We start from the raw sequence: 25,038 nt of genomic DNA, 5'->3' as shown, positions 1-25,038 counted from the left end.
TACAACAGTTTTTGAAGTAAATGCGTAATTTTAACTACATTTACCACAGTACGCCAGGACACTGCAATCTGGTAAGCATTATCACAGCTGGTGGCTAAACAGAGAATGATAAGAATCCAGTCAGCACTTCCCACTAATGGAAAAGGGAAGTCAGGCTCTGGACGCTAAGAGTCCGCAATTCTATGGCCAACTGACACCATCATTTGCTGACCCTTGCTCAAACAAGTCCAACACACTAAAGGAGGCTCAGAGTGTCACTTTGTGGGAGAAATAGAAATATGGCATGGACTGAAGATACTGAGGACAGTGAGAAACAGAGTGTACTGCAATAAAAAGAAGAAAGAGACTGAAGAAGGAAACTCAGTTTTCTTAGTTCTGCTGCTCATAAAATCATTTCCTCTCCATTTCATTGAATGAATTGAAAAAAATGTCTCCTCCTTCCTGTAAAAAAATTCTGAGCAAGGAGGCTTTAAACTCTCCTACATCTGTCAGCTACTCAAGGAGACAGGTCCCCCAGCACCACTCCTCCAACATGCAACTCTGTTTTATGGGCTAGCATCGTCAGTAGAGCTTGAGGCTTAATGCCCTCCCACCACTATCTCCTATAGCAAACAGCAGGGAAGAGGGAAAAAAGAAAAAGAAAAAAGAAAAAAAGAAGAGAAACAAATCAGACTAGACACAAGAAGATATAAACATACCCATCTGTTTTCTGATAATGCCGTTCACTGAGAATAAAGTTGCAGAAGTTTCTAAGGGGAAAGGAAACTTTCCCAAAGTAAGCCAAGCTGCTAAATTAATTCTATTCCTAGTCCAACAGAGGCACTTAAAAGACATGGCCAGGTATGTTAAAGCTCTATAAGAAATACACAGCATGGAAAGCTCTGTATATCTTACAGACCGATGATATTGAATACATTATTATGGGGCTTAGACTGCTTTGCTGTGCATGCTGGTGAGGCAAAGATATCAAGCTACATTCCTGGAGATTCCTAATTCTTATTTACTGGATTTTGTAATGGTCTGACAGTGCAGTTCTCACATAGACAAAAACAGCTTTGGAATTTCAAGGCATAGGAACAAAAATCAGGCAAACTTCATGAACAAATTATTCAAAAATAGATTCTAAAGTCATAGCTAGAAGTTATGCCCAGTACGATAACTTCATTTGGCAGAATACATGAAGTTTTTGATATTTGATTTAGTTCCAGTCTGGAAGAACATGCAGCTTTTTTGTTGCTGCGATTCCCTCTGAAGCAGAATTTCCAGACCCTGCCCAGCTCCAAGGTGGTCTGCCTGTCAGGGCTCTGCAGGCCTTAAAACCTGAGCTTCAGGCCTAAGAGTGGGGGAGCTGAGACTTTACAGATCCTTTTATTCCTGTTGAGGAGCTAGAGATGTTGGCCACAGACAAACAAACAAATAAACAAACAGCAGCAGTTTTTCGGTAGATCTGTTTGATTTCCAGTGTGGCTTTTTTTTTTTCTCCTTTTCTTTTCTTTTTCAAACACAAGACATCTCTTTGAAATCCCTGACAAATTGGCAATTGTAACCAAAACAAAAAAATTTCTCAAAATGTTTCCCACAGCTGTATTCGTAAGTCATGTGGCCCACCCCAACTGTAACAAGGAATTTCCAATTGAATGGAAATACTAGATTAAAATACCATTTGTTCATTCTCAGAACAACAACAATAAAATTACACTTAATTGCCCGAATCCTACAGTGAAGCTACATTGGTAACAAATATTGCTTGAGACTGTAAATACTTGTGTGGCTATAATAGAGGCAGAAACCCCTGAAAGATAGCAGAAAAAATGCTACAAAAATTGTACATTACTGGTCTTAATCTTGATTTGCTCAGTCCAGCTGGCCAGCCTTTTTCCCTTGCTCACCATCTCCCATGCTGGTGGTGAAGGAACTGGAACTATATGGTCATTAAGGTCCCTCCCAACCCAGGCCATTCTTTAGTGTCTACAGCATGTCACCAGTAGCAATTTAGACTCAAGACTTTTGAGATGAAGATTCTCTCTCCTTACCTTTGCTAAGCTATGTATTCCCCTAGCTTAGACCCTAATATGATCTATACTCACTTTCTACTTCACAGTAAAGGAACCAACTCTAATGGTTAGTAGGACATCCAGATTTGTCTCTCTGCAAGAAAAAAATAACTTATCCTGTGTACTATTTCTGAAAAAAGATATTACAGAAGTACTTCCCTGGTTTTGTTTTTGTTTCCCTGGTTCACTGGTTTTTGTTCAGCATAAACAAACTTTACTGAATTAAATTCTTATAATATGCATTTACAGTATGGCTGAAATCTTACTAGGATGGAAAACATTACATATGGCGTATCTAGGACCATGTGGCGTCATAACTGATATTCACTCAGGATATTTCAGCTAAAATCATGCATATTGTAGTCTCTGAAAGATGGATTTTATTCATGGATCACTAACAGACAGATATTAATCAGATCTTTAGAAAATACTTATTCTCTGTTGCAGACGTTCATTTAAAATTCAATTTATTCCATTATAAGGTAATTAGATCATAAATCAAGTTAAGAAATTATGCTGACGTTGAAGGGATCAGGTGCACATGTAGGTAAAGTATAAGCAGTGGAAGCAGAGATGGGTGGCCTAGGAAGAATATAGGAATGCTGTCTGGACATGCCAAGAGGGGATCAGGAAAGCCAAGGTGCAGGAGGAACAAAACCTGGCAAGGGATCTGAAAAATAACAAGAAGGGTTTCTTTAGAGACACTCATCAGAAGAGACAGGCAAAGGAGAATGTACCCACTCTGATACATGAGGAGCGAAAACTGGCTACAGCAGACATGGAGAAGGCTGGCAGTCAGGATTCCCACACCTCTCGTGACCCTGAACCTTTAGATGGCATTTGGGGAAGAAAAATCCTTCCCACTGTAAGAGCAGAGCAAGTCCAAAATTGCCTAATGAGACTGAATGTGTCCCAGTCTATGGGGCAGATGACATGCATCCCAGGGTCCTGAAGGAATTGGCTGATGTGGTTGCCAAGCCACTCTCCACCATATTTAATAAATCACGGCTGTCAGGTGAAGCCTCTGGTGAGTGGGAAAAGGAAAACATCACTCTTATTTTCAAGAAAGGGAGAAAGAAAAACCTAGGGAACTATAGGCAAGTAAGCCTCACCTCTGTGCCTGGGGAAATAATGGAGCAGATCCTCCTGGAAGCAGTATTAAGGCACATACATGATGAAGAGGTGATCTGAGACATTCAGCACGGTGTTACCAAGGGGAGATCATGCCAGACCAATCTGAAGGCCTTCAAGGATGGAGCATCAGTGGACAAAGGAAGGGTAGCTGATGACATCTATGTGGACTTCTGCAAGGCCCTTGACACGGTCCTGCACAAAATAAACTGTTCTCTAAATTGGAGAGATGTGGATTTGAAAGCTGGAGTATTTGGTGAATAAAGAATTGGTTGGGTGGTCATAACCAGAGGGCTGTAGTCAGTGGCTCTATGTTCAGGCAGAGGCCAGTCACAAATGGTGTACTCCAGGGGTCCATCTTGGAACTGGTGCTCTTCAGCATCTTCATCAGCGGCACAGACAGGGGGATTGAGTGTATCCTCAGCAAATTTGCATATTATACCAAGATGTGTGGCACAATTGACACAACAGAAGGAAGAAATGCCATCCAGAAGAGAAGAACTTCCCCAGTCAAGAGCCCTGGCAAGAAGGATTTTTGGGTCCTGGTGGATGAAAAGCTGGATTTGAGCCTGCAATGTGTGCTTGTAACTCAGAAAGCCAACCGTATCCTGGACTGCATCAAAAGAGGGCCGGCCAGCGGGGACAGGCCAGTTATTATCCCCTTCTACTCTGCCTCCATGAGGCCTGATCTGGATTGAGTACTGCACCTAGGTTTTGGGCCCTCAGCAAAAGAAGAGGCAGAACTGTTGGAGCTGATCCAGAGGAAGGCCAAAAAGATGATCAGAGGGCAGAAGTACCTCTCCTGAGAAGACAGGTTGAGAGCTGGGCTGGTTCAACTTGGAAAAGAGAAGGCTCTGGGGAGAAGGCTCCAGTATTTGAGGGGAGCTTAAAAGCTGGAGGGAGACTGTCTTTTTACACAGTCTGGTAGTGATAGGATAAGGAGGAATGATTTTAAATTAAAAGAGGCAAGATTTTAGATTAAATGATATACACCTAAACCAGTGTAGATTTCCTAATTACTTAATTTTCTATTTCTTTCTATAACAAAATTATAACTTAACTTTGCATTGAAAACTATTTATTGTCACCCTGACTTAGGCAACAAAATCTCTTCATTAACCTCTCCATCTCTCCTGCCAGTTAGCCTTCAAACTATGTAGGTGCTAGACATGCATCTATGGAGCTTGCATAATGAAAGGCATTTGAAAAAAGATTTTAAAAGTAAACCAAACTGATTTAAAAAGGGAATGATCCCACTCTAGAATTATTTTGCAAATACAAGCTGAATCTTCCACCTTTCATCCTTGCAGCTAGAAGTTTAACATGCTACACAAGCAAGAGCAAGATCTGGTATTATGAATGGCAGATGTAAGTAGAGTTTCACAACAACTAAAATACATATGTTTGATCGTATGTTGCAGGTTAGCAAGGGACTGAAAACTTACTAATTTAACAAGCCTCAAAATTAATCAGCTGCAATCCATATCTAAACTTTGTAATTTACTTAATAAACGTTTTCTCAAAGGAAAGAGGTAAAATTATACTGTTGCCATAAATTATGTAGAGAAACGATACTGATAACTTTGTGGCAGAGAAAGGACTGATTCAACCTTTACTCATGTGATGAAGAAAGCAAATCATCCTACATGAGTGGCAATAAAACTCTGACAGCATAGCATTGTTCTTCTATCCATCTGATTGCGAGGCAAAAAATTACTGAGGCACACTTAGCAAGCTACAGAGAAGAGATGACAAATAAGAAAATTTCTCAAGAAGTAAACAGCTTTTTCAGACACCAAACTGTCACGATTTTGATGTCTGAAGTCTCAGGCTCTTCCAGGATTACAATGGAATAAATCAACAACCATCTACCAGCATTTAAACATCTGGTTCCTATCACCCGAAACAGTCATGTCTTATTACTTCCTTGTGTTCCTATTTGAGTCTGAATTCAAGTGCTGCTGGTCTCTGCTTGGGAACATGGATCACCTTTTTGCTCTTGTTTGTGTGCAGCAACTAGCAGAGTGTTGTGTATCTTTTATGCATCCCTGCAAAACTGATTATCAGTAATGTTATTCCAAGTGTAATTCCAAAAAGACTTTATGCAATGCTAAAGGCAAGCAATTTTCATACGAAGATATGCTATTTCTGGTGCAGGAATTATGCTCATTTGCTAAGAGTTCTGAGCAGGGGAAACTCTATATTTTGAAAGGAAGATTTATTGGTCAGGTTAAGTTCAAAAAAAAAAAAAAAAAAAAAAAGAATGGCAGCTGTTTCCAGCTGCTGTGAGTTTGACCACATTATAAGAAAAGGGATGAATGGGCAAAAAGCTGCTGTTATGACAGCCAAATTCATAATTCATCAAAACCCTACGTTCACCCTTTCTGAGTCATGAGAGCATACAAAAAACCTGTCATTTTAAAGAATGATGATATAAGGAGTTTTACTAATTTGTAGACAAGAAACCACAACAAAAGATTGCAGACAGAACTGGACTTTAGGCTAGGAGCTGTGTTTCAAGCTAAATGCAATCAAGTAACAAACAGATCTTAGGAATTCAGGTGAACTTCTTCTGGCTCACCTTTGGTGTAGCATGTTCACCTGCACTATGAACTGTCCTATATTCAGTGACACTCACACAGATGGCAAGTCCCTCAGCAACCACAAGGAACTTCATGGGATGGATCCTAAAGAGACAGTGAAGTCCACAACTGTCTGCTTGTTTGCATGGAAATCCCTCTCTATTCCTATGAATCTGCTTTAAGTGATTAGAAAAAGGTCGAGTGGGTACACTGTAATTCAGTAAGGCAGCTTATTCCTCATACAATCAGTGAACGTGGCACTGTTTTGCACATGTGGGGCAAACCAAACACCCTCTGGCATAATGTATTAATGGATTCTACACGCAGGAGGTCATGGCTTTTTCAACAAGGGGCTTTTTAGACTGTTTGTTCAACATCATGATGCAGTAAATAGTCAGAAGGTCCCAGCTGTGCTTTAAACAACTAAGTAAATGACAGACATGAGGCAGACTGGCCCCCAGCAGCTCCTGTTGTGTATGTGTCTAAATAGAAAGCAAGCTTTGAAATCTGAAGCTCTTTTTGAAATCTGTAACCAATAAGATATCCTGTGCCATATTCTCCCTGCCTAGATGTCAGCAAATGTAATGAATCTGGTTTTGGTTTTGCTCACATCTCTGTGCAATATGAATGTATGTGCAAAATCAGTGTTGTTATCCAAGCAGGCTTGCAAAGGGAATCATGTTCCCTCATCGTTCATTCTGGCTCCAGTTACAGTAATAAAAAAGAGTAGAATTTGGCTCTTACTTCTGTGTGTGAAATGGCATCATAAAGTGATTCTGTTGTATTTTTCGCATATATGCCAGTCTGCAACCATAACTGGAGTAAAATAAGAAAGTAGTTAAGAGTGCCAATTTTACTAAGCCATTTTTTTAGTGTGGTGCCAAGCTTCAAGGGGAGTTATATTTATTTATGCCAACTGAATTTATCCACTACTATTTTTGTTAACTGAGCACTCATACTTCTCACAGAATATGCAAGTTCACCCATTTCTGATTTACTATCACATCACTATAATATACTCACTGTGCCAATTATACACAAAAATCAGGCAAAGTATTGGTAAGTTTTTTCAATTTTCCTATGAAGTCCTAAAGACTCTTCTCTTCAAAATGGCACTCTTTGAAAATGAATTACATTTACAGCAGAATCACACATTAGAGCAATTAAATGATAATCATACAGATTCTTGCTCCCAGATTGCTCAATAAACTTGGTTTCCTGCTTTTCCCTCATTTTTTTTCTGTAACTCTTCTGATTCTTCAAGTATTTTCTAAACTGGGATTTAAGTCCTATCTGTCAATTCCTCTGCATAAGAGACTGCTTTCAATGCCAACACAAATGCAGAAGTCAGAAAACATGAACAGACTGGACTGTGAGAAACATTCTTTCCATAATAAAGATCAATCCAACTCTGCTACAGTTACTGAAGTTAAATGATTTTGCAATACACTAGAGGAGGCAGTGTAATGTGTATAAAATTGTCTATGAAGCTGCCCCTCAAGTTACCAACCACAAACTGTTAGCTTCACAAATAAAAGTTAACAAGTGTATTTAATGGCAAAAAACAACATAAACTGAGAGAAAAAATAGGTATGTCTCCAATCATATAAGACGTTCAGTATAACCAAAATATTACTGTGCAACTAATGTTAAGCTTTAGCTTCATTATTTAGATAGCATAAAATAAATTATCATCATACAAAGTCTAATTTGAATTAAGAAATATATTTATAAAGTAAAGGTTACTGTTCTACACAATAGAATGTATTTGACAGAAGTCAGATGTTCTAAGTAACTAGCAGTTCCCCTGACTGAAGCTTAAAGCTCCCCCATCAAGAAATACAACTAAGAATTGCAGACAATTATCTGTGTGGCATCATAGAGAAGAGGCAGTTTTAAGAGACTGTCTTAAATACATACATATGTACACAGTCTATGTATTATTCATGTACATGATCTGCTGTTTCTTCAAAAACATCTACTCAAAAACTTGTACTTGGGCTACATTTTCAGTCAGCGTAAAGTGAAGATGCTCTACTGACATCAGTAAAGCCATGCTGAGATACGCTGACTGTAGGCTGAGTTCAAGCCCCGTGAGCAGATATCAGTGGAAAACCTTCTAAGGGACATGGTGCAGAATGAACAGGTTAGAGCAGGGTGACTCTGCACTCAACCAACAGCAGAAATTTAAAAGACTTAAGAGAAGTGAATTTGGTCCTCAGGTTTCTTCAAGGATATCAAAAACTCTGATATAAGAGCTACGTTTTTCACCTTATAATCAGCTTTCATACCTGCCATTTCCATGGTTTTATACTAGAGTTCATATTTTCATGTAATTTATAATGTGTAACAGTATACCTGCATTCTCTGGACTCAGAAATTAATGGTAGAGAAGTACATATTCTGTTTTTGTTTGCCCATTCAACACCCTTGTCACAGCATTCTTCCATCGAAAGATCTGCAGAAATGAGAAAAGAAAGAAAAACACAACAATATATTTATTGCAATCTTAATATATAGCACTGTATCTGTCAGTGTAAAGAAAGAAGGATAGTTCATTTTCCCTCCCTAATCTACACACAGAACAGTGCACCTCTCCAGAAAGGCAGCCAAGGCCCAATGAGACATCCATTAATACCTTGCAATGAGTCCAATGTACTCCTAAAGTAAACTACAGTTTCCTTTATCCTTCCAAATAAAGACACAGACCAAGGACTGATACTCCAGCAGAAAACAGTTCAGTTAGAGATTGCATAATAAAGAGGTATGCCCCATTGCACTTCTTTATTATCAAAGGTGGCAGTAGTCATAAGGAACCATCAAAATCCAGAAGAAAACAGGATAAAATCAAATAACTGAGTGATACAAAAGATGAGTGACTCTCCTTATAAAGTCATTTACAGAACTGTTGATTTTTTTTTTTCCTGAGGTTATCATCCAATTAATCTGTTTGACCCCAAAATATGTCTGTAATGCTAAAATATTGTACAGAGAGAAAGAAAGGCATACAGTGTTTTAATCACTTAACATATGAAAGAAAAATTATATGGATACCAATTGATACCAACGCTGAAACTCAGAGCAAAAGCATACTTAAGATAATTATCTGTGCAGAGCATTGTTTTTGCTGAAATCTCTGGTTGAAAAAAACTAAACATCGTTAATGAACTGACAATCACTACAGGTTTGTTTCATATTCCTAGTGCAAAAGTTCACTGCACAGCAGGTGTATCAGAACTTGGAATAAAACATGAGTCACATTTTCCTATTAATTATTTTGCAGTCCACACACTGAACAGCTCCTCGTATAACAAATATGCAACCTTTGTTTCATCGGTTTTTGACTAATTGACCTCATGGGTTGCACCCAGGAGTGCTGAGGTGGCTGGCTGATGTCATTGTGAAACTACTCTTGACTATCTGTGTCTGAAAAAAGTTCCTGAAGAACGGGAGAAAAAACATCCCCCCATCTTCAAAAATGGCAAGAGAGAACATCAGGGAAAGTACAAATCTGTCAGTGTCATCTCACAACCTGGGAAGTTGATGGAGAAAAACCTCTTGGAAACCATTTCAGAACAGGAGGATATGAAAGTTATTAAAGAAATCAGCTTGGATTTATGAAGGGAAAAATGTGCTTAGTCGACCTCTGAGCCTTCTACAATGAGGTGGCCAGCCTGGTGGGTCAAGGGAGAGCAGTGGCTGCTGTTTACCTTTCCTTCACTAAGGCTTTTGACACTGTCTCCCAGTACTTCCACAGAGACAAGGAGACAGCATACAGGCTTTAAGAGGTTTTAAGAGTTCACAGCAAGGTGGGCTAAAAACTGAACAGTCAGGTCAAGAGCACTGTGGTCAGTGGCAAAAGTCCAGCTGGAGGCAAGTCACTAGTGGCATACCTCAGGGCTCAATATTGGTTTCGGGTCATCTTCACTAATGACTTGAACACTGGGAAAGAGTGTATCTTCAGAAAGTTCACAGATGATAGAAGACTAGGAGAGGCTGATGCCCAAGATGCCATCCAGAGGGAGCTCAGTGGGCTGGAGAACTGGCCAGTGAGGAACCTCATGACATTCAACAAAGGGAAATGCAAAGTCTTGCATCTGAAGAAGAATAAAACCCCTCCACCAGTATACACTGAGGCCTGACAAACCAGAAAACAGCTCTTCAGAGAAGGATCTGAGTGTCCTGGTGGATACCAAGCTTCCCATGAGCAAATACCATGACCATCAGTGCCTCTGTGGCAATGGCAATCAACACCATCTTAAGCTGTACTTAACAGACTTCCTGCAGAGTCTGGTAAACACATGCACCTGCATCCTCTGGTTCTTCCTGTACTAATAATGAGGTTATTCTCCAAGTGCTCCTCCTGCCTGAGGGTTACAGCCTCCTTCCACCTGTCTGCAGATCCACCTCCTAACCTTTTGCAATCATTAAAATAAATCAAAATGTTATTTAACCTGTTCATGATCACAGTCATTTTGACAAAGACCAGAAGGAACTTACATGAGTTCCTCAACTGGCAGACTTTCATTCATGGAGCAGTAAAGAGTAGCTGAAAGCAAGAAGATTATCCTCCCCAGTAACATAGTTGCTTTCAGAGAATAACCTATATTCCTGATAAGTGATTATAACCTAAGAATTCTAAGCAAAAAGGGAAAAGGTTAGATAAGATTTTAGGATGTATCAGTCCTCTAAGGATAGGCACCCTTAAGGATGCTACTACTCCTACTGTGCAAATTTCTCAACCACCGAGAATAATTCTGCTACCCCTCTTTAGGAAAGATTAAATCAAAATGGAAAATGTGTGAAGAAAAGGCTGGGAGGATGGTCAGGGGAATCAAAGCTCTGGTATATGAGGGGAGGCTGGAAAAACAAAACAAACAAACAAAAAAACAACAGACTATTTTAAACTTAGATAAGTAAAGCTTGTGAAAGGATGTGGTTTCTGTCAACAAATATTACAGAGGTAAACAGTAATCAGAATGATGGGATCAAGTACGCCAAACATTCTTTAATAAGAAAATCATTATATGTCTAAATGGAATTGCATTTAATGTTAGCTTATAAGAGAGCTTTGTACTCAATGACCCAGGTCATTCTTCTAGTCTTACTTGTATGTTCAAAACACTGATCAAAACTGTAACTCTGAAGTCCAGGCAATATTTCTCTTGAATTCCAGTGTGTCCAAAATTTATGCCAGTGTCTGAAAGCTAATTGCAGCTTATAATGATGCAGGGAAAATCTGTCCTGTGAATAAATATCTGCCTGTGGTGAAAGACATGCATTTGTGTCTGATCTCTTCTTTGGGAATAGGGGATCCTGTCTGGTGCTCTCTGCCAGTATATTGCTAACAAACATTTCATGCATTGAATTTCATACAATGTGTTACAAATAATTGTATTTTTTAGTGCTGTTGACTGCAATTAATCTTACTCATGCTGAAAAATGATACACATTTAACTGAAGTGCAGAGCTGGCTGCAGGCTTTTGCATGGCTTTGTACAAATGGGTCTTTAGCCAAATTCCTCTCCAGAAGGACAATCCCTGGCTCTGGACACAGATTCTTCCTCCCAGCTCTGGCAATACACCTCTACTCCAACCGAATAACTCAAGAATTCAAAGCAGGCCAAGCTAAGCAACTTCCCCTGTAGAAGTGTGTCCAGAAAAAGAAGGCTTTCAGATAGATTGTTGAGGGAGAACCGCGGTCCAAGATCCCTTCTTTCTTTCTTTTTCTTTTGTGACATCAGAATTCATATACTCCAAAGATCCTGCTAGAACTCTCTGGAGAACAGGGGGAAGTGGAAAACAAGCAGAAAAAAAAAGGACTCCACCCTCAAGACCATTCTTCTCATACATAACAATAAAAGAGTGAAAAACATTTTCTCTAGCTTTGCTTCACAGCTTGCCTTTAAAAATGGTATTCCATGGATAAAACTTAATTCTTGCAAAATCTCTAAAAGTGCATATCTCACACCTCAAGGTTCATCTCCTGACTGCACTGGAATTTATTCTGATTTTTTTGGCATTAAGAGTTACTAATAATTATTTAGAAACAGGATAGACTTATTGCCTTGTAACTTTATTTTTCTAGTGTTGTGGCTTGAACTGTACATGTGCATATTCATGTGGCTCCCAGTTGGAAGTCTTTGGGCAAGCAGTTTGTGTTGAGGCCATTTGTGCCTTCTTCATCCTCTTCAGGGAACCAACAGCATGGGGCAACCACGGCATGTCCTCACTTCTCATAACCAGAAGTTCCTCATATAGAGAACCTGGAAAGAAGGGGTAGTAGAAAGCAGACAACAGAAACTACTTTGACAAAAAAGTCTCAAGGAGTCTCACTTACTGTGTAAAAAGTATATATATATTTTTTTCTGAATATAACTACATGGCTTTTACTGCAGCTGAGCAGCTCATAGCACCCCTCTGTGCTGGAATGCCAGAGATCAAATACACATTACAGTACTGCTCTTCTGAACTTGGTGCCCCTAAAACTGTTTAGCCAAGCGCTTAATGTTACATGCAAGTCAGACAAAGAAATCTTAGTCATCTGAGAGACAAAACATTTCTGGGAAAAGGCTGATGATACTGTTTGCATTCAGATAAGATATGCACTTTTATTTGGAAGGAAGAACTCTACAGGGAAGTTGCAATATACAGGAATACACTGCGTGGCCCATTGTGTAAGCTTCTGAAGCAATCGTTCAGCTTTCTGATATCATGAGACAAAGATACAAAGATAAAACCAAGATCTGTTAAGATGGTAACATTTCTCATTCAGATTTTGCAGGTTACTTGACTGATTCAGGAGAACATTCAAGCCTAATTTGGATAAAATCAAATGCATCTCTGTCACCACCTTATCCCTGTAAAAAAGTATGTGCAGAAGGGCAGCCGTGAGAACTTGAGTTGTGGAAACTCTACATGTTAATATGATAACAGCTGGGATCCCTATCTTGATGTCAAGGTGGTACGTGCAGTATTCTGAGAGAAGTTCCAGGAGTCCTCTTCAAGGAAAAGGACAGAAGAAACACAGCTGGAACTCAGATCTCTAATTTTATAGAACCTGTCATGAAGGAGACTTATCAGATAACAAGTGGTTAAAGGTCACAGTAATTAAAACGTTTTGTGCACACGATGCATTCATCTGCTAGCTATGAATTATGCTGACATTGGCAAAACATGTAGCAGTATATGGTTGTTTTAAGAAAAGCAGTTTGCTAATCTTAAATGGACTGCCATACTGTGAAGGAGTTCGAAGCAAAAAAAAATGTGATCAAATTCTGTAAAAATTTGTATAACTTTAGACTTCTATGATGTAATAACTGCTTATTCAGCTGCTACAGTTAATATTTTCTGTAAAAGAAAGATAAGCTTAAGAATGTTATCCAAAAGCATAATTCCTGGAATGAGAAACCCCGAATTTCTTCTGGGAATCATGGAAAAAAGTCAGCAGGAGTAAAACGGATTGGATAATTCTCATGATACTAGCTTTCCAACTAGATCAAAAAAGGCCAGATTTTTTAATTAACAATGTACAATAGCAGCTATTCTGTACAGCTGCACTGCTGATGGAAAAGCCTATGCACAACCCAGGATTAAGATAGCTGTTCATTACTCAGTGCTGATCTATGGATCACTTATAAAGCTGCTATCACTGATCATACTATCAAACCAAAGCTACACCAAAGCATAGGTGGACTTATCAGGCTAATGCTATTCAAGCCTTCTAGTTCCTCACTGCAAGTGACGTGACCATGGTATTCATTGACTCCCCAGCACACACAACCAGCTGCAGTAGGGTACAGATGTGGAAATAAGTTCAGTTCAAGGGGTCAAAGTCACAGCTTCTTACTAAGATGTTTTCAATCTCTTAAGCACATCAATTTACTCTGTAGGAGACTCAGGACTAATGGAATGCAAGAAAACAGAACATGATTATCACTTCTCAGCATATGCAGATACAGACAGCAGACAGACTCTGTGAAAGCTCAGCACCAGTCCAACAAGTTTCAGCAACAGTACGTCATCCTGAATTTCTGGAACTCTTGCTTACAACAGACATGCATTAGTTCAGGTTTCCAGTTAGAAAAAAAAATATGTTCAACTTTTACAGCATATCTTTCTTGTCAAGAAAACTCATTTACTGGTAGCACTCATCTAACTCTTAGCTGGAAAGAAAAAAATAAAAAGCAAGTCTATATACATAATTTGAACCTCAAAATGACAAGTTGGCTATCTGTATTAATTCAGGTCATGTTTTTTGTCTCCCAACCTCCCTTTATAATTATACTCTTCTGATGGATCCAGAGAAAGTGCATATTCCTTTGGCCATGGCTTCACTGTGATGTAGGTTCAATGCAGACTAACTGTGCTTGGCCAGTTCGTGAAACAATGATTTGTCTAATATTAGGTAGATGAGTCAGCTGCCTTTGTAGCAAGGATGGCAGTGAAGTACTGGTGGCTGGAATATGTAGTTTCAATTTTTTGGTTATCCTTACTGCAAACTGCAGAAAAGCTCTTTCTGGCAATGCAAACACTGGCTGGCGACATACAGGATCAAATAGATGCAGAGATGCATTTAGACAAGGGAAGAAAGCTGATTTCAAAGGTCCAGCTAGTAACAGAGTAACAGGATAAGACTGCCTTGTTGCACCCAATCTTGTGGGTAAACCTAGGGATTAGGCACACAGAGAAGAAGAAATGATGAAAGAGAACAACATACAAAGGAAAGCTTGGCCTCACAAGTCCCTGAAACAAACACTCTGAATTGAGAGTAAGGGAGCAATGAAGGAAAGCACAGCACCCCTCAGCATGAGATGGTGTATTTGCTGGATTTCTTCAGAATTAAGCTGGAATTAAGCTCTTCCTGCCTTACACATCTAGACAAAGAAGTAAAGCAAATAGATACTTTTCCTCCTTTCCTACTCTCAAAGAATCTTCTCCCCAGCTCTGTGAGGGAAATACCAAGAAAAAAAAAAGACAAAAACAGAAAAAAAAAAAAAAAAAAAGGACATGGTGAGTGGATAAATAAGGGAGTGATCTGAAGGTTGGAAGGAGAAACAGGTTGTAAACACTGTCACCCTTGGACAGTTACCTATTCTTAGTCCTTCCATTAAGTTGCTCTTACAGTTTCCCTAACAAATACACGCGTACTGCATCCAGGCCTGGGGCCCCCAACACAAGAAAAATATGGAGTTGTTGGAGAGGGCGTAAAGGAGGACCACAAAGATGATCAGAGGGCTGAAGCACCTCTCCTATAAAGAAAGATGGAGGCAGCTGGGCTGGTTCTGCCTGGAGAAGAGAAAACTCTGGGGAGACTTCAATGGGCCTTCCAGTACTTGAGGAGAGGTTATAAAGCAGGAGGGAGACTGACTTTTTACACAGTCTGATAGTGATAGAAGAGAAGAGAATGATTTTAAATTAAAAGAGGCAAGAATTTAGATTAGATGTTAACAAAAGATTATTTACTCAGAGGTGCTGAAGCACTGTCACAGGCTGTCCAGATAAACTGTGGATGCCCCACCCCTGGAGGCATTCAAGGTCAGGCTGGATGGGGCTCTGGGCAACCTGACCTAGTGGTAGCAGCTCTGTCCATGGCAGAGGGTTTGGAAAGATATGATCTTTGAGATCCCTTTCAACTCAATCCATTCTATGATTCTACGATACCAGCTTGAGCTTCATAACACATGCACAAAACCTGAAGCCAGAATGCCCTCTTGACAAAAACATGAAACAGAAAAGAGTGGATCTACTGTGTCCCACAAGGCCTGGCTTCACCACCCACTGGCCCTCCCCAGTGCTGCTCCAGGCTACTCCAAGGGAGCCTGTGAAAATGGTGCCTCTCTTCCAGGCAGGGAAGGCACATTTAAAACTTATGGACTGACAACTAATCACTCACGGTTCATATGTTGCTAAAAAAGGGGATATTCTCTACAAACACCCTTAAAGGGTCTCAGTTTCTACCTTCAGATGAATTCTCATCTGAGTGTGATTATTTCAGGACAGCTGAGATTACTGAGAAAACCCAGCTAGCATACTAACTAAAGTAGCAGCACCCTAAAGGAAATGCCTGGTATGTTAGAGTGTTTTGTGGTTGGTTTTAAAACAGCCAACATTTTACTGGAAATTTTCTTAGGTCTGGAGAACACTCATTTATGGGGAATGTGGCTCTGGTAGCACCAGCAGTGGCCATCACACAATTAAGGGGATTTTTCAAATATGGCCAAACCTCAATTTATGAGGTGTGTCTGTTTGCAGTCTATAAAATGAAGCTCTTAAAATTGTTGATGGTGGCAGCTGGGGATGAGGTAGCTGATGTGTTTGGTGATAAGGGAGGCAGTGCTTTTTTGTAACATGCCTTATTTCTTCTGAAGAGAAAGTAAAAGGAAAAAAAAGGAAAGACTCCATCTATTGCAGGAAAACCACAAGGCATCCATATGCATATCAGAACGCCATAGATAACAAGGATGGAGGAGCACATGAGAGGTTATCTCGTTGTATCCACTGCTCTCAGGCAGAAATCATAAAATCTGGTAGTTCTAGGCAGACCTCTTTTTAGTTGTTCATAAGAATATCAAGAGAGGCTGCTTCCCTAACCTTGAACTTTAAAAATAAAATTACTTCACAGAGTGCTGATAATCCTAAGCAGTGTTTTTTCCCTTTCTCACTTAAGAATAATTTTTTTATCTTCTCTTGATTTCTCATTTCAAATCTTCAGAGAATATGTCATTGAGAAGTTTTATATAAGATGTTATAATTTATTTATTATTAGTCCTGTTCCTTTGTATAAAGGCCATGATCCAAAATGTGCTGTAATAAATAAAAGACAGACCTCAAATAGCTTTGGAGCAAATCCAAGTGAAGATGTATATTTCAATTAAAGCAATTGAAATAGGAAGTATGTGAAAATATGACTGAGCAGCACATCTCAGAGCTTAAAACAAATCCATGCTCTAACATTCCTGCACCTTCTCATGTAAAACGGTTGCACCAAACATCAGTTTCATACTGGGATCTCTCTATTTTCATCTGACCAGAGAATCAGCAAGAATAATAACGTTATTGTAGACTGCTTAAGTGACATACATCTACTCTGTAAGCATAGTTACTGAAAATATAAGATTCAGATGGACAATGATGAATGATTCTGCTTTTCTACTGTTGTTATACTTAGTCTGGAGACACTATACAAACTGGACAAAATGTATAGCACAATGGGACAAGGTTCAAGTAACTGATGAATATGGAAGGAACCTGTAGAGAATAAAGATCCATTTTTTACATATAGTTATATAGCAATGAGTTAGGTTCTCTTGGAGACATTACTAAAACTGTCTTACATGAGATTATCCTTGTTAGTCAAATTATGTATACTGAACCACAAATTGCTGTCTAGCTCTTAGAGATTTTCTTCCAAAGTATTGACATTAGAAGTACTCAGTACTCTGAACCCAGAACTCAGCCAGTATTAAGAGCTTCAAGGCAGACTGACAGAAACGTTTCAAATGGACCTAGTGCTGGTATCATTCCTACAATGTATCATTCCAGAGCTTAGTAAATATTAAAAGCTTCTTAGCAGGAAACATCTTATGAGCTATTGGCTGCTTGTGGGTGCTACCGTAACTCCGAAAATAACATGACTCTCCTGTACTTGAGCAGTAAATATGTAAGGCTTCATCAGAGGTGTCTGTCAGCTCTTTCTGAAGGGAAACTTTAAGTAAATTTGATTAACTGCAACGAGTTCAAAAGAGAATTCCTGAGAATTTAGAAATCCTTATTCAGTTCCTTTTCAACTGCGTTAGCAGAAGATGTGCCAGTGCACTGAGGAAAACATTAGCACTGAACATTATTGTATTCTGTCAACAAGAGAAGAATTTCAACACAACTTTTGCTAATAATTTCAGCATAACTCTTACTGCAGCGTCCTACTGTCTTGCTAGAGATGACTGCAGCAGGATAAGAATCATCATCCTGTCTGATAAACTGGCAAGTTACTGTTGTATTTTTTCTCTTATGGTACACCATGTCCCTGACACTGTAAAATACCCAGTATGCTGCCTCTGTAGATACTACTTTGACCATTCCTGTTTCCAAGCTACATTTTACTAACATCGTATTATGCCCAGGAATTCTTCACATTCTAAGGCTCTTCACTGATCTTTATTGACCCTTTCACTACTTCATATTCTTTTGGCTTCATGTGACCTCTTGCAATATGTTCCCTCTTGCTCCTATTGACTCCTTCACTAACTTCTTTGTGGACAACCTTTCTGTTATTTCTGACTCAGCAGAGTCTTAGTCTTTTGCCTCTGCTTACACATTTTATCTTGGAGTAACATCATCGACTCTTCCAGTTGCATGTAATGACTTAACTACTAAAATCCCAGCTTCTGACCTGTTTCCTTTCATCTAACCCACATGTAAATACACGTGCCTGACACTTCCTGAGTGCTCTACAAAAACATCTGACTATTCTGGCTAAAATTATCTGCTAATTTCTTCTTTCCTCGACTTCTTCCATTTTCCTTATTCCTTGTCACTGGCAAGCACCACTTTTTGCTACTTGTATTTACAAGGTTTTGTTTATTTATCTTTTTCATACTAAGCCATTTTATCCTACCATGAAAGTCCTTGCCCATACCATGATTTTTTAATTTAGACTTCAATTCTCTCTTTCTTGACCTTCTCTGTCTCATTCCCCTTGTGCTCATTACAAGTACTCTCTGAAGACAGTAGACACTTATTCTGCTAATCAAACCGATTTTGACACCTACTTCTTTAGGTCTATCCATAACTCATGAAAACAATTCTATATTCTTTTATGGTCCCAGATAACTATCTCTGTCAAGTTCTGAAAGAGCTATGATTCACCTTTCATTTTCAAAAATGCTGATAGAAATACTGCCGAACAAGTTGGTCTTGACACAGCTATTTATTGACAGTACGTGTAGAGTTGATATCAAGCTTGCAGAATAGGTTATACACAGCAATAAATAAATACATTTTGAAAATCCACTGACCTGCTATGAGGTTTTGCCTGAAATCTTAAGGAATCATATAAATACACTGCAGTAACTTGATAAGCTAGTTTATGGATTTTCATCTTGGATTTGACTAACACGTCTGCTTTCAATTACAGAGATGAAAAACAAGAGTTTAACATTTTGCTCTTCCCCTGATTGCAACAAAACATCATGCCTGAAAATGGTCTATTAAAAGGAAATTCAACTGAAAACAGCACTCATGTTTTAGAATTAGATGTTTTGGTGGTACATGATTTTTAGGGGGGTTGGAACTAGATCATCTTCAAGCCACTCTATGATTCTATGATTAGGGAGACTGTAGCTATGATAGCAGGCAAAAAAGAATAAAACCAGCCTTTTATAAGTCCTACTCCACCCACATATTTCTTATAAACTCACTGCTATAAAAGCACATGTAAAAATCATGATCTTAAAATAAAACTCATTCCACAAACTCAGTGGAACATTTTTTTATTACAAACTATAAGCTCACACTGAATAGACATGTTTCCAGATGTTTAGTGAGTTAAACTGTCTGTGTCTGTAGTACCAAGACATGCCAAAGACCCAGCAAGAGGGTGAACTGTTCATACACTGACTGGATGTAATGACGTGACCAATCTATCTTTTTCAGTAGGGATGGCAGTTTATACCACAGGCAAAAAATAGTTATAATAAAAGTGCAGTGTTTAAAGTAAAATGAAGTTGCATCATGAAATTTAAGTATGCACATTCTTATAAGCATTCTATCTTCACATGCATTTGGCAGTTCCCCTGAACTTAGCCCCAGGTCTTTAATTAACAGATATTGATGATCTGATAATTCATGAGAAGAGAAAAGCAAATTGGGAAACTGAAAGAAACAAGTTTATGAGGAGGCTGTGTTTCAGAAAGAAGTTGATAAAGTAACTTGGCAATTACATCATTAAAGCCCTCAGGAGACTGCCTTTATCCCAAGCCTCTTTACACTACTCACACAGAGGAAAACAGACTGCCCCAAACAGCATACACTCAAACAACATGAGCTTGCCATGTAACTAGCTCATTTGCCTGCAAAACACAGATGGCCTTGTGAAAGAATGCAGAGAAAAATATCTTACAGTGATTACAATTACTAGTGATTTCCATAGCATATCTACATCTTCGAATAATATTGTATATGAGCAAAGTCTTCTCTTCAAGAAGCTGTATCCTAAACAAGGACCCTCATTTGCTCTTAGGCATTTAAGTCTTATTTTACCTAATCTACTGTTTTAGAATTCTGAAGACACAGCAATTCCCAGCAAAATTAAAGTTCTGATTTTTATTTGAGAATAAAGACCTGATATACCTTTTATTGCCATATTTGTCTGTAATTTGCAGTAAACTTCAAAAACCTGACATTATGCATCCAATGACTTTTTTTTTTCCTAAAATGTAGCAAATGAGCTAAGGTTAAAGGTACACTACATTACAAAGTGAAGTTATTCAGCGTTTTATAGCAATTTTCAGCAGTCAATATTATTACGCCCCTTCATTGTGAAGCATCAAAGCCACAAATGTACCCTGTCCTCAGAAAGAAAATAGAAGGGCTTTTAGGACTAAACTTTGCTTTCCAGTCCCTCCTTATTCTGTTCCTCCGTCTTTAAAAGGAGTGGCTAACATCTCCATCCAAGGCAAGTATTTCAAAGGACGGCTGTGACAACTGCCCTGCAATTGGGAAATCCAAGAGCCAAAATACTGCGATAGTAAATAATAAATTACCTCACTGGCTTTTGTCTGCCGTCCTTAGGCCGGGGGGCCACGTGTTTGTAAACGTTTGCTGGCGGGCAGGATGATCCAGCCTGGGCTCTGAACGGCCCCTCACAGTTAGGCAGGCATATGCCACTTAGCCGCTATGATGAACTCACCGTCACAGCGTGAAAAGTAGCTTATCTGACATATCTTAACAGTTACACTTTGATATACTCTGCCGACTGAAACCAAACAAATATCTTCTTTGGATGCGGTGCCAAGAGAACTGGGAAATACGTGTACGGTATAGAGATAGGGCCAGCAGGACCCGTGTCCTCGCCCTCCTCAGCAACTCCACCACGCAGTGCCACTCGGACGTTTCACACTCTGCCTTTAACAGGCCCGCGCCCTGCCTCGCTGCCTCCTGCTGCGGCCAGACCCCCAGCTCCCCCTCGGACCCACGTCCCGCTTTAGGGTGCAGCCGGGTGCCCGGCGGCTCACACCTGCCCTCTTTCCGAGGCCGGCCTCACGTCGCTGCTCCGGGGCTGCCGACCCCCGCGGGCCGCGCCCGGCCCCGCCGCTCGGGTAGCTCCGCCGCGGCTGCCTCACCGGCTCCGCGCCCTGGGCGGCACAGCTAACCTGCCGGGCCGGAGCCTCGGGCGCGGTGCTCGCCACGCCTTTCTCCTCACAGGAACGTGGCAGCGGCGCCTGCCCGGGACGTCCAGGGGCACGGGTGAGGTGGGGGGGGTGGTGAAAGCGGCAGGGAAGCCCGGCGGCCCCTCGCCCTAAGTTTGCTCCCGCCCCACGGTCCCGCTCGCCGCTCGGGACCCCCGCCGCCCGCGCTGGGTGCCGCTTCCCGCTCTTACCTTGGCCCCGGAGCGCAGGCAGCAACGCCAGGAGCAGGAGCAGCAGCAGCAGCCGCAGCGGCCGGGCCCCGCGGAGCTTGTCCATCGGCCGGCGGGAGCACTCGCACCGAGCGGGGCTTGGCTCTCCCCGCTTCTCGCTCGCCGCCGTTGCTGCTGTGGCTGATGTTATCCCAGCCGCCTGAGACCGGTTGGAAAAGAGCTCGCAGGAACCCCCCGCTCGGTGGGCTTTACAAAGATTTAATTCACTGCCTCCCCCGGTTAATTACACAGCCTGCAAGTGCTCAGCAGAACTGAGCGGCACCGCGGCTCGGAGGCAGAGCCCCTGTTGCGCTGATACCCCTACTCTCTCCTCGCCACCCCCACACAGGCTGTAAATGTGACTCCCTTCGGCTCGGAAAACTTTACAGATCCTCAGCATGAACCTAGGGACGGCCTGACTGATTCTGTGCGCGAGAAACGCAGCGAATTCTGTCGGAGCCAAGTGGGAGAAAGCCACAAACAAAGGCAAAGCAGAGAAAAACAAAAGAAACCACCTAGCAGGGGAGGAAAGGTTCAACCTCTGGAAAGGAGATTTTCAACTACACCCCCCTCCTTGATCTTTCCGTGGATTTTACTCTGCAATAACTGTTTTTGTTTGGTTTGGGGTTTGGTGTTTTGTTTTTTTTTCTTCAGGACAAAGGGTTTTAAAAAGGAGAGAGATTCTAGAATCTCTAAACAAACTTCACTGGGGGAGGGGGGGGGGAAGAAAAGAAAAACAAATGGAACACAAAAAAACCTCACCGTTCTTACTTCTGGTAAAATATCAGGATGAGAATTTGTACCCAGATGAGGCGCTCAGCTCTGCCCTATCGACCCCCCCACCTCCATTATCTTATTTAAACAGGAACGCAAACACTGATAGTGGTCAAAGGCAAAGCTGGGTTGGAGGCACTCAGTTGTCTATGTTGCTGCCAAGATCTTTTAGATAATGTGGGGACGATGTTTACATGCAGATGCATGTGGAAACAAACAGGGAGTTCATCGCTCCACTCCGCTTTGCCGTAGGTTTTACTCAGAAACAGCTGTAAGTTGCTTTATGTTTGCTTGGCACTTGTGCCACGGGGGGCTCTGATTGGACTATTTGTCTTGTGAGCACTCAATAACTCAACATGCGTGGGTATCTCTCCTCAAAACATCCAACTAGAAAACAGCATTTAACACACATAAGAGTTGAAAGTATGCAGATTTTTTTCTGCCCTTGGTGACTTGCTCTTTTCTTTCCTTAGGGAAGAGCATGTGGCCATGGATCCAACTAGTCCAACAGCTTGCTTTCAGCAGCGATTGCAAGTGGTCACCAGAGGAAGGGCAAGCGCAAGGAAAGCCTTCTCTCAGCTATCCTGCCAGCCTCCAGCTGCTTTGAGTTTGGAACATTTCCTCAGAGCAATGTAATTTCTGTGTACTTAGTAGCCTTCAATGAATTCCTATTCCAGGTATTTATCCAGTCTCACCGTGAGTTCTTGTAAACCTTTATCATCCGAAATATCCTTTGGCAACAGATTTACACTGATCTTCCACTGCTTGTGTGAAAGATCATTTCGTTTTGTTCCCTCTGCAGCCAGCTTCATGCATCTTCTGCTGGTGCCTCCTCGTTGCTGCAGGAAGACACATCAAAGAAGTGAGCTCTATCCCCACTCCTCATTCCATGAACATACCCTGCCCAGGTCATTCATCCTTTTTTGACCACTGTTTCTTTTTTTTTCCCTTTTTTTTCCTTCTTTTTTTTTTTTTTTCATTTGTAGGAGGCAGTTTAAAAAAAGGCAAGGAAGAATGGAGGACTGACTTTATTCAGGGGTATTTTTTCTTCCCTTTTCTACATACACCCATCTATTTCAGCCTCTTCTTTAAATGCCCTGTTTTCAAGTCTTCTTGCATCTGTTACAGTGGGTACTTTGGCCTTTTCCTCACAACCTCCCAGCTGCAGTTTTTAACATATCAGACAGCTGCAGGAGGCAACTAACAAAGATCACACCTTGTCTAAATTTTGCACCAGCTTAACTGGAACAGCAGTGTCTCCTCTATAGAAACCCTAGAGTCAGTTCCACAGTGGCTTATTTCACATTACTTTAAACCTACTACTAATTGATAAAAGATGAATATAAAGAAGTTCACCAGTTTTACTGAAGCAATATAAAGTCACACATAATAGCTAGTCCACACATGGGCTTACCCTGATTAACATCATCTGTAGAGTAAGAATTCCTTCTTCCTGCTTAGTTTGCCACCAGAAGTGGAATGAGGCAAACTCAACTAAGAATTTAAGAAATATTTCTAGAAACCCTCACAGCTATGGCCATCTGAAGATCTGATCATAGTTCTTGGTTGCCTTTTTTTTTCATATTAATACATATCTCCAGTATAAATTGGCGCTCTCACCTACAATCAGATTCAGTGGCTTCAAGTACATGTGATTCTAATTACTGACCCCAAGCTTTGTAGTGAGCTAAGCTGTGCACTTGGGGCTCAATTCAAACCTCCTGGAAGTCCATAGAAAGGGCTTATGAGAGGGAACATTTTGCACAACCACATTTTTTTCTTACATCTGTTTGCAAAAGCCTTGTAATCCTTTGTGTAGCTTTTCAAACAAACAAATTCTTTGATTACGATTTTATTTTTACTTCAGAAGAATAAAAATCATTTGCAAAAGCTCAAATTAATGAGTAATGACAGCGTAACAAATCATTGCATAAGTCATTTCCAAGGGTCTTGTTGCAAGTAGATACAATCATGAAGAATGACAAAGAATTTCGAATAGCTCCAACAAACCCATTACCATCTATGGCAGCAGGTTCACAGTTGTCATTTTTCTACTTACTTTCATGGGAACAGCAGTTCATGAAGTGGCTTTAACAAGCCTGTGTAAGGCCTGTCGAACAAAGCTTAGCCATGTTCCCAGTCTTTCTGGTTTACTACAGCTCTGACATCCTGCTTTCTTTTTCCCCTCCATTCATTTGTCCAGAAGTTGAGAGAAAACCAGAAGGAAATGAAATAGTTCTATCTTCCCTGCTGCAGGGATGAAAATAGATGCACCTAGAAATTAAATCTATCCATTGTTAATGAAGGAAAACTTCTTGGCCCAAATGGAAAAAAAATGAAGCGACATTTTCTTCTCATTAAGGAAATACACTAAACCAGAGAGCATAGAAAGGCCTCTTTTTCTTTCTTAAAAAGAGTAATATTCTACTCACTGCTATGAATGCACAATGATCAAGCAAAGTCCATGGAGTCCATCTCCCAGCATTAAAATAAGACTCCAAACTCTACAGTAAGCAAATCCATAGTTATTGGAGTACAGATGATCCATGCAAATTAGTGCCAACCATTGGTGTGTCTGAAGTATAGCTAGCATTCAGTTTCTTTGCTGGAGAAAACACTACCTGAATCTTTTTTGAATTAAAATACAATTGTAATAATAAAGCTTTCTCTTTGCAAAAGGCATGCAAACAACTGTATCAAATAATCATTTTAACTCTGGAAATTTGGCCTATTTGTATTTTTAGCAACTTAATACTGGAAACTGATTTTTAAGGTTTATGGGCACCATTCTGATTTTCTTGCCTGTCTTGGTTGGGCATTAATTTCTCTGATTGAATTATGACACACCTTTTACAGAAAATCCACATCAAAATTTTCAGAA

At 40.3% G+C, this 25,038-nt stretch overlaps 1 protein-coding gene and 1 long non-coding RNA gene across 7 annotated transcripts in view; one reads left to right on the top strand and one right to left on the bottom strand.

The window, feature by feature from the left end:
• The window catches only part of FBLN1 (fibulin 1), an 82,637-nt gene extending 60,425 nt beyond the window's left edge, over positions 1-22,212 (bottom strand). For 2 of the 6 annotated variants that reach the window (XM_046940088.1, XM_046940143.1), the window contains exons 1-2: positions 21,003-21,465; positions 8,126-8,225 (exon numbers count right to left, since the gene is read on the bottom strand). In XM_046940088.1, coding sequence (XP_046796044.1) covers positions 8,126-8,225; positions 21,003-21,450 — 548 coding nt within the window. In that variant the 5' untranslated portion in view covers positions 21,451-21,465. 6 annotated transcript variants of the gene reach the window in all.
• Positions 20,569-24,054, top strand: LOC107053998. The gene is made up of 4 exons (XR_005841372.2): positions 20,569-21,232; positions 22,631-22,834; positions 22,960-23,019; positions 23,144-24,054. It is a non-coding gene; the product is annotated as an uncharacterized LOC107053998 (long non-coding RNA).
• Positions 24,055-25,038: the final 984 nt, after the last annotated feature.

This window comes from Gallus gallus, chromosome 1, assembly GCF_016699485.2.
Source record: "Gallus gallus isolate bGalGal1 chromosome 1, bGalGal1.mat.broiler.GRCg7b, whole genome shotgun sequence".
In the NCBI taxonomy this organism is placed as follows: Eukaryota; Metazoa; Chordata; class Aves; order Galliformes; family Phasianidae; genus Gallus; species Gallus gallus.
This window is presented reverse-complemented; position numbering and strand designations above follow the sequence as displayed.